The sequence below is a fragment of the Labeo rohita genome, chromosome 5, assembly GCF_022985175.1.
Source record: "Labeo rohita strain BAU-BD-2019 chromosome 5, IGBB_LRoh.1.0, whole genome shotgun sequence".
Classification (NCBI taxonomy): domain Eukaryota; kingdom Metazoa; phylum Chordata; class Actinopteri; order Cypriniformes; family Cyprinidae; genus Labeo; species Labeo rohita.
In genome coordinates, this window is record NC_066873.1 from 5769395 (window position 1) to 5781640 (window position 12246).

The following is a 12246-nucleotide window of genomic DNA, read 5'->3' on the forward strand; positions in this document are numbered from 1 at the left end:
ATAAATATATAAACATTAAACCACAATCATATCATGATCATTTTCTTCAGGGCCAGAAACAGCACACAGAATGGGGTCAGAGGGGACAACAGAGCAAAGCTGGACAAAACTGCATTTGTGCAACTTCTGCTTCCACTTCTTTGGCAGTTATGCAATTCTGAAAACAGCACATTCCCAGAACATCAATAAATAAATGGAGAAGCAATAAATAAACTGTTATGACATTAGGAGGCATTGTTTCATCATTTAATTTAAAGTATGTCCAACCGGGTTAAAATGATTCTTCAGAATGCGGAGAACAGAAGAAATATGACGTTAGATTATGACCATACTGTAAGTGCTTTAAATGGAATCATTCTAGAAAAAAAAACAGAAAATGCAGTACTAATGCTGAGTTAATATACAGTTGCAGTATAAAAATGTAATATACAGACACAAACAATTATATGAACATAAAGTAATACCAAAGATATTGCACAAATGCTCAAGTGGCATTTTTCTGCTTTTCACATCCACCTGATGTTAAAGGAACAGTTCACAGCAGTACGCTTCATACACACTTCAGCAATACACCCCAATTTAAGCTGTTGCACACTGAAAATACTCCTCTCTGTCTTAAAAATAATTTCAACTTGGCTCTGTTTCTAATCTAATGGCTTCAAAAGACTTGGGATGTGGTTATAATTAATACTTTTATGGTGTTTTTGTCCTCTTGAGAGGCTGACAGCTCCTGTCTCACTGTCTGCGTACACTGTATGGAAAAGAGCAGTGTGAACATTGTGCTAAGCATCTCCTTTTGTGATCCACAGATGAAAGAAAGTCATACAAGCTTGGAATGACATGATGGTTACTGAGGATACACCCTTCCATTTTTGACCCACTTTATATTATCAGTTGCTTTTTTTTTTTCATATAAACAGACAAATAAATGTAATCTACTGTACAAATATATGAATAAATACACATGCAATGTGTAGTATACAGTATACTGTTGTAAAATAAGCTACATCATAAGAGAGTTTTGGTTTTGTCGGACTCTTTTTTTACTGGACACGTTTTTCTTCTACTTCCAACATTCAATTTGTTAAAAAAAAAAAAAAATTAGATGGGTTATCAATTACGAAAACTACAAAGTTATGACTGAATTCACTGATTAAAGCATTTACATAACAGAGACACACACACAAACAATCTCTTCAAAATTACTCAATTACCTAAGTAATTAATAAAATATATTTGTCACTCAATGACAACAAAGTTACAAAATTAAAAAAAAAAAAACTAAAATAAAAATAAAAATAAATGAATCTCATGAAAAAATGTTTTTGTCGTATTTCACCCCATAATTAAAAGAAGACATTTTGAATATAGAAAATCAATCCTTTTTTAGGATATACACACACACACATCTATTTATTTTATTATTATTATTTTTTTTTTCCAAACATATCAGCAATAACAGTGAGATTGGAAGAAAATGTCACATTGCAAAAAAGGTCCTGAAACAGTCCTACAAAATTCGCTTTTGTCTTTTTTTTTATCTTTCTATTGATTTGGGGGGTTAAACAGAATTGACATTTTTCATGAGATTCAGCCACTGTTTCTAGTTATGGTCAAACAAATACTTAACAAATCTACATCCACAGAGACTCCGAGGTAGCCATTTCCCAATCTGTCCCATGTGGGACAGCCTTTTCAGTAAGAACTCTAAAAATAAAAATGTGTTTCCTTTTATGCTCATGTCCAATAGTTTGATTTGTTGGAATGTTTCATCTTGTCAGTCCTTGGCTGAGTAATTGGAGGCAGTCTGACGTTTGTTCGCTCGTCTCTTTGAGCCGCATTTAGCCATGTCTGAAAGCGAACTGATGCGTCAGACCGCTGTTTGTCTGTGAAATCTTATTTCGCCTCCATCAGAGAGGCACCGGCGCAAGAATGCGACGAATTTCCTGTTAGTTCCTGGGGGTTATGCATTGTTTTTCCTGTCTTTGGGAGCCAAGCTTTTTCTTTTTTTGTTCTTAGTCCCCACTGACTTCCCGTAGCCGGGTGAGCGAATGGAGTATTGTGAGGTACAGGGAACGTTTCAGGACTGCTACCGCCTCTCTTTTTCTCTCGCTCGGGACGATGGGACGTGTGGAGCGAGATGGCTTCGAGAGGGATAGAGCATTAGGAGCGAAGGGACGCATGGCGACGGCGTTATGCCATGCTGCTGGTGGGCGTGCTCTGGGTGCTGCCAATGCTGGCGTTGGCACTGCTGTTCTCAGACGGAGACGGGTGGGTGGGCACTGGCTGCCGTTTGGTCAGACCACACGGGCATCCGGATATAGAGAGGACTGGACAAAAGACACAAGGAATATTGAGCGAAATAAACAAAAACAGATTTCCACGGCAACTATCGAGTGAGCCGATCGTACCGTGAAAAGGAAATGCGACAGGAAAGGAGTAGAGGAAGTGTGCTGAGGAAAAGATTGACTTATTTAGAGTTTAGAGTTCAGTTTACCTGAGAGCTCGGCCGCCGTTGATCTCATTCCCAGAGCCACAGGATGCCCTAAAACAAATACACACAAGATCTAGACATTACTGTTGATTACAGAACTCATAAAGGGATCACTTATATTCAGGACTTTTCCAAAAAGTCCCTTAAAGGGATAGTCCACTCAAAAATGAAAATTAGACCATGATTTACTCACCTTCAAGCCATCCTAGGTGTATCTGACATTCCTCTTTCAGGCAAACACAATTGCAGTTATATTTAAAATTGTTCTGGCTTTCCAAGCTGTATAACTGCAGTGAATGGTGCCCCTGTTTCTGAATCCCAGAAAAGTGTATCCATCCATCATAAAACCACTTGACACGGCTCTGGGGTGTTAATAAAGGCCTTCTGATGCAAAACAAGCCGTTAGTCTAATAAAAATATTGATTTACCAAGCAGGCGCATTCACGACAAGACGTTTGAGCGTATGACGTAGGCATAGCTCCCCGGATCTTACTCTCGCGAGACTACACTCTTCTCCCCGGAGCTTACGTTGTGCTTTTTGTTACGTCTACTGCTTGATCAACCGAAGGCTGGAGATTACAGTTTATAAAGTTTTAAAAATGTATATTTTAAAGATCGCACGTCAAAAAATAAATACGACCTCACGTTGCTGCTTCAGAAACTTTTGTCCGTCATGAAAAAGGTTCGGATCAGGTTTAATTTTCTGCGTTTTCACAAGCATTTTGATAGGAAAGGATGATGAATACAAAAAAACTAAAAAACACATTCGAAAATTCGAGTAGTTTTATGGATGGATACACTTATTTGGGATTCAGAAACAGAGGCACCATTCACTGCCATTATACAGCTTCCATTTAAATGGAACTGTGATTGTGTTTGTCTGAAAAAGGAATGTCAGATACACTTAGGATGGCTCGAAGGTGAGTAAATCATGGGCTAATTTTCATTTTTGGGTGAACTATCCCTTTAAAGACAAGAACAGATCATCAGTCTGGAGGTACTGCGGCAGCGGCCTTACTTAACTGCTTCATCTTATTTCTAGTGGGAAATCATCGCGAGGCTTGTTAGAGCTGCTCTCTCCACCTCTTCCCTCATAAGCTAAAGAAGCAGAGAAAACTCTACCAAATACCAAATACATCTTCTCACGCTTCAGTATTTCAATAAGTCATAAGCTCTGCTAAGCATAACTCATTCCAAATGCCTTTAACTTACCTGTGCGTATCTTAATGAACCATAAAGCGCCAGTGAGGAGAACTCCGATCAGAAATCCTCCAAACGCAATTCCCAGAACAGCCGAGAGTCCGAACTCAAAACACGGATCTAAAACAGAGCAAATATTCAGTTAAGAAACTATTGCTTTCCCTTATCCAGTGAAAGGCAGTTGTTACCACGCCTCTGTAGAGTGATTTTTCCATGGTTAAAAATAATAACTAGGTCAGTCCGTCGATGTACGAAATTGGGGGCTCTTCCAGGATTTAAACCCACGACCTCTCACACCCCAAAGCAAGAATTATATCCCCAGTCTTATCGTTACTTAATTGTCATGCTGGAGTTTTACAGGTACACTATGCCAGTTAGCAGGAAGTTACTGTGAAACTCTAGTTTGTCAAACTTCAAGCTACCACTAATGTAGAGTAGTTCAATTACAGTCAAATTACTCTGAAATAAGTTACCTTGAAAAAGTAGCTACACTAAAAGCTTCTAGCTAAGTTATTAAGACCATCAAGTTAAGTCCATTATATTAATATACTGCTTTTCTGAGTGTATACCGCATAAGTGGCTTAACGGGAAATCATCCCCTAGAGCAATTCAACCCACTTTTCTGTAATTTGCAAGCAATTCTGAACAACTTTATTAGCTTGTTCAGGTGTGTTTGATTAGGGTTACAGTTAAACTGAGCAAGGCTTTGCCCTCCAGCACTGGAGTTGAAGAGCCCTGATTTACAGTATCTCGAAGCTACCAAAATACTTTAACACATGCAGTTAATTAAATATGTTTTTCAGTATGCATTTAATAAACGTTCAAATGCATTAATTTGACATTTTATTTCAAAACCGATCAGAACGTTTAGAGCGGATCAGAGCTGCACACACTGAAGATTGTAGTCGTCCACATGTTTCTCAGCAAAATACATTTGCTGCTGATCATTATTTATAAATCAAACCCAGACAGGATGCTTAACAATATTAAAGCATTCTTAATATGGTAAAATGTTAATTTCACCTTAGCTCAACAAGGGAAATACACTGATTCCTGTGCCGATGCTTTATCATGAAACGTTACACAACTAATACAACTACATAATACATTATTTTGTAAAATATTATATTAATGTGTTCCTACCAAAAAAAAAAAAAAAAGAAGAAGAAAGTGTAAGATGTAAAATGTCACAGAGACTGCCAGACAAACCATTCTCTTCACTTTGATTATTATTTATTTGATTTGATTATTGCCTTATTTATTTAGCTGTGAAGCTAATGTAGTGTTTTGTCACTCTGCATTGAAAACAAAATTGCTTCACTGTCAGAAAAACAAAAATGTGCAAGAAACCTTGGGTTTCAGCACCTTGTCACGGAGGCAATACTCTCTGTACTCTACTACGAACACCCTAAAAGGTGCATGTTAATACCTTTAAATGTCTTTACACAAAACGTTTAATACTGTTCAGAGGTGGCATATTTCACACATTTGCACCTTTATATAGTACTTTGATACTAGGGTCAGAGAAGGCATAATTTAGCTGGACTTTTATAAAGCATTGCATCTTTTCGCAGAATTTTGAGCAGTTAGAACATCCTAAACACATTTAAGGGTGGTTTCACAGACAGGGCTTAGACTAAGCCAGGATTAGGACATAGTTCAATTAAGACATTAAAGTGATTTTTATAAACATGTCTTAGAAAAAACATTAATGGTGTGCATCTTGAGAAAAAAAAAAAAACAAGGGCACTGACATATTTCAAGATCAATCAGTGCAAGCTTATTTTAGTTGAAACTAGGCTTAATCCTTGTCCGTGAAACCGGGGGTTAGAGGTACCTTAAGGTACTACTACAAACATTTTAAGGGCAAATGAAGTACAAAGTTGTACTTTAAGGGTAATACATTGCTTTGAAAACCAAACCTCCATCATGCTGCTGACAAATGAATCTGAGCTAGCACCATCACTACTCACCCAACACTGTATGAAATCAAGGTTATTTGACACAAAGCTCAGGTCAAACATGGAGCAAACACAGCAGAGGTCCTCAAGTGCAAGTGCATCAGAGGTCCAAGCGTGTTTCTGTGAGTGGGTTAAAGGCTCATCATTTGTCTCCTGTGGCACCCACTCTGCATCCTCTCTGTTTACACCTCCACCACATGACCTCTATATCCCAGTGTTCATATATGCCGCTCCACACGCACACTCTCATCTTCCGCTCCATGACAATGACGGGAAGCAGGAAGGTCAATGGCAGCTGCTTGTTTTGCTCAAGTATGTCTCCGTAATCTTGCACTTTGATGGCGAGGTGTTTGCTAAGGCCAAGCGCCTTTGCAAAGACGGCAAGTGTGTTTACCAAAAACACCTCGGCTGTTCAAATAATGGTTCCCAAGGGGCTTGAAGAACCCACAGGAAGGGTCTGTTTTATGTCCCTTTTTATTTGTTTTCTTCCCCAAGTCAGCAGCAGATCTTCCACCAAATATCAGCTTTATTTGTGTGTTTGGTCAGAAAGTCTGAGCTGAGCAAACAGAGGCAGGAAACGGCCGAGCAGGTGGTCAGGAGGGGATGAACTTCGGCCCCTCAAACAGGAAGGACAGCCCAAGGGCTCGCATCCTCCAAAACACAAGCGTCTCCTAACAGATCCTACAACCTGTTTTCTACTTTGAGTTTTCAATTTGACAGTGTCCCGATGCTGATCTCTGGACCTTCAGAGGTGCCCTGCTGGGGAAAACGCCTCCAACATCAAGAATTGCACCAAACTGTAGAAACCTTGTCTACTGTCCCAACTGGACAACAGTGGAGAAAAAAAAAATGATGTGGATGAAGACAGATCGGAGCACGTAGCATCCTGCAGAAACATGACCCCGTGTCAGTGTTTTTGCAGAGTGCCGAAGTCCTTCGCTGTGGTCAGCAGCGAGGAATGCAAGAGTTTGTTCTTGACTCATCTTCCCGGGGACAGTCTTCCCTTTTGAAGAACAACACCTTCCCTTCTTTGTGTGCGGCTGACAATAGAGACCAGGGCCCCATGTTCGGAAAGGCCGAGCATACCAGACCTCGGACACAATAAATCCCCCACTGGCTCATTATTTCTGATTGCGGCCACAAGGTCAGCGAACAGGCCTTCCTATAAACACCCCCTTCCCGTCGTCCTCGTCCTCATATCCTGACCTCATCTACATGACGACTGATGACGTCAGCCGGAGATTTGTGGGGGGGTGGGTGGGGCTAACACCGGCTCCAGCTCCACCAGAACAGCACAAATTTTGCTGAGGCGAGATGGAAGTAGTTCAAATCTGGGACAATGGTGTGTCGTCCCATTGTTGTGCTCTGAAACGAGCGCTGCTGAATAGTGTTTCGAATGGGAGGATTTATTTCCTGTACGTTTCCAAATTAGGACTCAAGGTTATCCAGCATTACAGGGTTCAAGGTTATGGGGTATCACAAGTTTCCTGCATATCTGAGACATTAATTTGTAGCAGCTGACGCACACAGATGACCCAACAAACCTGTGTTCATAAAATAAATGTTCCTGGCCATTTCAACCATGTTGTATTCATTATTGCAATTTTAAACAGCACCTAAGGGAAACCCACACCAACTTTATAAAAGTGTGTTAAAGATGTTCTACATTTTGAATGGTTTATTGCTGTTATTAACACAATAAGCAATGATTATCTGGACAGTATTTGAGCCATTAGATATTATTGTCAGTGGCTGACAATGTGACTATGATTAGAAATAAACTTTATATCAATTAATACGTTTAAGAAATTCTGTGGACATCTCATTTTCTGCCACCGTATTATTTAGTGGTTGACTGATATAGATTGATAATATCACAGTATTTAATTTAAAGGTAGGAATAAAACTTGTTGCAATTAAATTTTTGTTTTACTACTATGCCAGTAGTTATGCCAACTACTAGAATTACACTTACTATATCAGCATTGTATCGGCCACTCTGCTCTGTAGTTACTGGCATTGTCAACCGCGTATTATTTGAAAACACTTAAGCATTGCACTTTCAAATGTACTTTTAGGACTTTCAGCAGGGTTTGAAATTAACTTTTTCACTGACCAGCCAATTTGGCTACTAAATTTTTACGTTACAGGCCATTCATAACTTCTACTAGCCAAAAAATTAAATAAACAAATAACAAAAAAAGCAACAGCATGAGCCTGTCCACACTGGATGTGACAAAACGACTGTTGCAAATCATTTGTACTTTATGTCAGTACGTCATAAATAGAACAAGGCATCCGCTTACTGTCAGGGATTTTGACGTGCCTTGCCACGCCACATTTAGTATGGACAGCATCACTGATTATAATGGGTTCTATTTAGGGCTGTCAGTTTAAGGCGTTAACTTAATTAGGTATGAAAAATAATTAAAATACATTAACGCAGTTAATGCACTGGCCCCGCCCCCAGATCTGTAAGTCATCCAATATTTCATATATTTTACTGTTGACAAATATGATGCAGGGCAACAACTTCACAAATGCAGTTATGCCCTAAAATTCAAAATATTTGTGCAAAAATATGTATGTGTTTTGTCTCATATTTATATATACATCACATATCACACGGTATTACACGGGCATGACACCATGGCATGTTGATTTTGTCCCGTTTTACCACATTAAATAAGTTGATATTGTGTTATATTTTAAATACAATATTATACGTTTTTGCTCAATTTTGCAGCGAACAGATTACCTTTAAAACCATAGCAGAATTGTTGCACATCTCTGAGCAACACAGCAGTGTTTAGCTTCTGAAAGAATCCGTGTTTTGAACAAACTGTTTGAATAAATGATTTAAAGGCCCATTCAAAAAGAGAGCCAATTACTTCAGTCCTGAATGAATCAGCCGTTTTAACGAATCGAGCGAATGACTCAAAAACATTTAATGCCACCTGGAGGCAGATTTAGTTTCTTATTTAGAGTATAATTTCGTTTAAAAAAAAAAAAAAAGTAAAAATAAAAACATTAAAGGGATAGTTCATCAAAAAAAAAAATTGTCACGGTTGTCGTTTACTCACCCTCATGTCATTTCAAACCTTGAAAGAAGACACTTGGTAACAAAGCTGTTTTGATTATCAATGACTTTCATTGTATGAACAAAAAATACTGAGATGTTTCTTAAATGATCTTCTTTCATGTTCCATTGTTTATGTTGCCGTTGCAGCCTAAATGTATATGTGTAACAAATTTATGCTGAATTAAATAAAATATTTCTTTCTAAAGCTACTATTTGCAATGTCTCATTTAACACAATAATAGCTTTAAATAATCTTTTGTGGGTATTTTCACTGCCAAATTTAGTTTACAATTAATTTTATTTCATTTATTATTCAACACATCATGTAAATAATTCTATTCAAAATTTTAATCGACTGACAGCCCTAGTTCTATTTTGTGTTAGTATTTGGGCATTTTCGTTACTGCTTTAATGCAAAGAAAACCAGCACGCCCACCATGCCATTATTTGTTGTGTAGTGACGGGTATGTTCAAGTAAGCTAGATACATTCAGACAGTGCAATTAGGCTATTTAATATATCATGATGAGTCATGAGTTCAGTATTTGCTAAATCTGCACAGATTTTGTTTACATGAACTTTGCCTAGAAATAAATACAATTCACGAAAAGTAGCCTGCCAAATTGGCTAGTGATTTGATAGCATTACCCACCATAGCTGATTTTTACCCGTTGGCAGTTGTTAATTTCAAACCCTAATTTTTCTTGCTGCACAGAGATGAAATTAGCTTGTACTCACTTTGGTTTGGGATATATGGCTTGAGCTGCACATTCCTCTTGACTTGTGTTTCGTTTGTACAAAACTAAAATCACAAAAGAAAAGAAGAGATAAGGAATGTAATATGGGCTTTGTACGAGTCACTTCTTACACTTTCTGGAGAACAGAACTCCACAAACCTTTACACGGTCATGACAAAGTTTAACCGCACATTCGAGGTCCCACGAGTTGGATGGCAAGTCCTGAAGCATCTCGAAGGAGAAGCTGAGTCTCTTGGGACAGTCGTCAATGTAGCACACCTCCTCTTTGAATGGCATGTCCCTCACCACTGGCACGGAGCGAACCAAACAGCTGATGACCCTAATGGTTAACGAAACGCCTCCAAAGCTCTCACTTGAGATCTGGTGAAGAGAAAGAATACATGTTTTAACAAACTGAGGTGTTTTCATTTGGATTGTGGTATATCAGAAGCTCACTCATCTTCTATGGCATTTGCTTTGATAGAAAAAATACCATTATTAGTATTTCTGCTTATAATGTGCACTTTAAAACACAACACATGCAACCATCTTGTTAAATTTATAATGAGAAACTTTTACAAATCTTTTGTCAACAAATGAGAAGTTTAAAACCTTCCAGCTGTTTTCTGCCAAAAGCGCTATAGTTTAACATTCAAAAGCAATGGAAAATAAGACCATAAAACTAGTATTGTAATCCTACTGTTGTTCTGTAAAATGTATTACTATTATTATATTCTTAGTTTATTAAAAACCGTTTTAGGTTACTTTTCAAAATGAAATGATAAAAGTAGACAAATAAATAAAGAAAGAAATATAGTTATGTTGTAATGTCAAATAAAAAACAAGTATTAAAATCTGATAATCATCTACCTCTGCATAGACCCTCTTGTCACTTTGAACTTTGCTGCTGGGATCCAGAGGTGACCCGTAGTCTGGAGATGAGAACAGCTGCATCTGAAGATAAGATGAAGAACTGGGTGCTTGTGTTGTGGGCTGCACTTCTGCTGGTACTGAAGTTAAAGAAACAGCATAGCAGACAAACAGTCTCAATAATACATTTAATAAAGGTTTACAATTCTCATAACGAAACTGCAACACCTTTCCATAAAAGTAAAAAGCAACGTTTCTGCAGCTTGAGGCTAAAAGCGTAAACTCAATAACGTGCTATGAAGAATTTTTCTGGAATCGGTGCCACTGCTCCAAGCACATCAGGAACACTTCAGCGGCACATGTGTGTCTGCTGGGGCTTATATACGACACGAGAAAATCAACAAGCATGTGTTTTCATGCATGTTAATGAGAATTCAACAGACTGACCCTAAATGCTTTTGAGAGCCCTGTGAGGAAACTCAAGCACTGTCTTTACCAGAAGAGTAGAGAATCCGCATGAAAGAAGCACCTCAAATCAGATTACATATTTAATATCTCAGCTGCTTCTCCTAGACAGAAATGAGATTAAACAGAGAGCAAAATGGAGACTTTTACTTTAGCTATCGTGCTTTTGCTTTTCTCCCGAGAAAAAGACTCGATATGAACTCAGACACTGCCAGATCAAATGAATTGAGCCGCTTTCCAAATTCATTTCATAGCTCTGCACTGCACGAAAGCAATCGACTTGCTTGTGTCTGTTTTTCTTTCTTCTAAGGAATTTCATCTGAGACAAAGCTGATAATAAAATGAAACAAACATATATCTGGGAAAAGAAGTCCTTCATATGGAGTTTTCTCTTATTTTAATGGACAAGTGGGTCTGTCTGTCTTCCTGCCTGTAAACTTATCCTACATATTAGCCCTGGTTCCTGAACAAACCTGATGTCCAGGCTAATGAGAGTGAAAAAACGATCCAAAGCAGATTACCCAGCAGATCATTAGAGTCTGTGATGTCCCTGATCCACAGCTGGATGTGTGACACGTTCACACGGATCTCAGAGTAGCTGGTGATGGAGCTGTTGTAGCGAAACAACACCTTCTTCTTGATTTCTCTAGGGTCATCTGAGATTGTGTACCTCGAGGGCAAAGTCAGTCCACGTAAGGTTACAGGATTGTTAGACTATAAGACAGAAAGATACATACATGCTCATACAGAATGCCTGTAATTTTGTTTGTTATACATTAGTAAAAGTACTTATATATGATCAGCATTTAGGTCATGGTAATATGGAAGTTTATTTACAACACAGAATATTTTTATCTCACAATTCTGACTTGTTTTCTTGAAATTGTGAGTGTGTGTACACACCTCAGAATTATGAGAAAAATGTCAGACCTGCGAGATGCAAATTCCTAATTATGAGCTACAAACTCACAATTCAGACAAATCTCATAGCTGAGAGTTTACTCTAATTGGAAGTTAGTAAGAGTGAGATCCAAACTCAAAATTCTGAGGATTTTTTTTTTTTTTTTTTTACTTAATTTAATTACAACTTAAAATTTGGATCTTTTTTTTTTTTTTTTTCCAGAATTACGGCTTAATAATTGCAATATGTTAAAGTCAGAATTGCGAGATGTAGGCTCATAATTGTGGGCAGTAAAACTCACACTTTGGATCTTTTATCTCAGAATTACAATCACAATTGCAAGTTATTAATCGCAAAATGAAAAGTCAGAATTGCAAAATGTAAACTCTACAGTTTATATCTACATCTACAATCTATATCTACATATCTCACAGTTGCAAGTGACAAACTCAGAATTATGAGAAAAACTGTGAGATGTAAACTGATAATTATGAGTTCTAAATGTGCAATCTCACTATTTAGTTATCTCACAACTGT

The 12246-nt window shown here is 37.9% G+C and overlaps 1 protein-coding gene across 4 annotated transcripts in view; it reads right to left on the minus strand.

Moving 5' to 3' along the window:
- Nucleotides 1-232: 232 nt before the first annotated feature.
- eng (endoglin) overlaps nt 233-12246 on the minus strand; it is a 58851-nt gene continuing 46837 nt past the window's right edge. For 2 of the 4 annotated variants that reach the window (XM_051110716.1, XM_051110717.1), the window contains exons 8-14: nt 11330-11522; nt 10344-10483; nt 9633-9854; nt 9475-9538; nt 3707-3814; nt 2498-2545; nt 233-2330 (exon numbers count right to left, since the gene is read on the minus strand). In XM_051110716.1, coding sequence (XP_050966673.1) covers nt 2194-2330; nt 2498-2545; nt 3707-3814; nt 9475-9538; nt 9633-9854; nt 10344-10483; nt 11330-11522 — 912 coding nt within the window. In that variant the 3' untranslated portion in view covers nt 233-2193. Of the gene's footprint in view, nt 2331-2497; nt 2546-3512; nt 3593-3706; nt 3815-9474; nt 9539-9632; nt 9855-10343; nt 10484-11329; nt 11523-12246 lie in introns of all 4 variants that reach the window. The other 2 variants (XR_007827821.1, XR_007827820.1) reach the window with 2 other exon arrangements.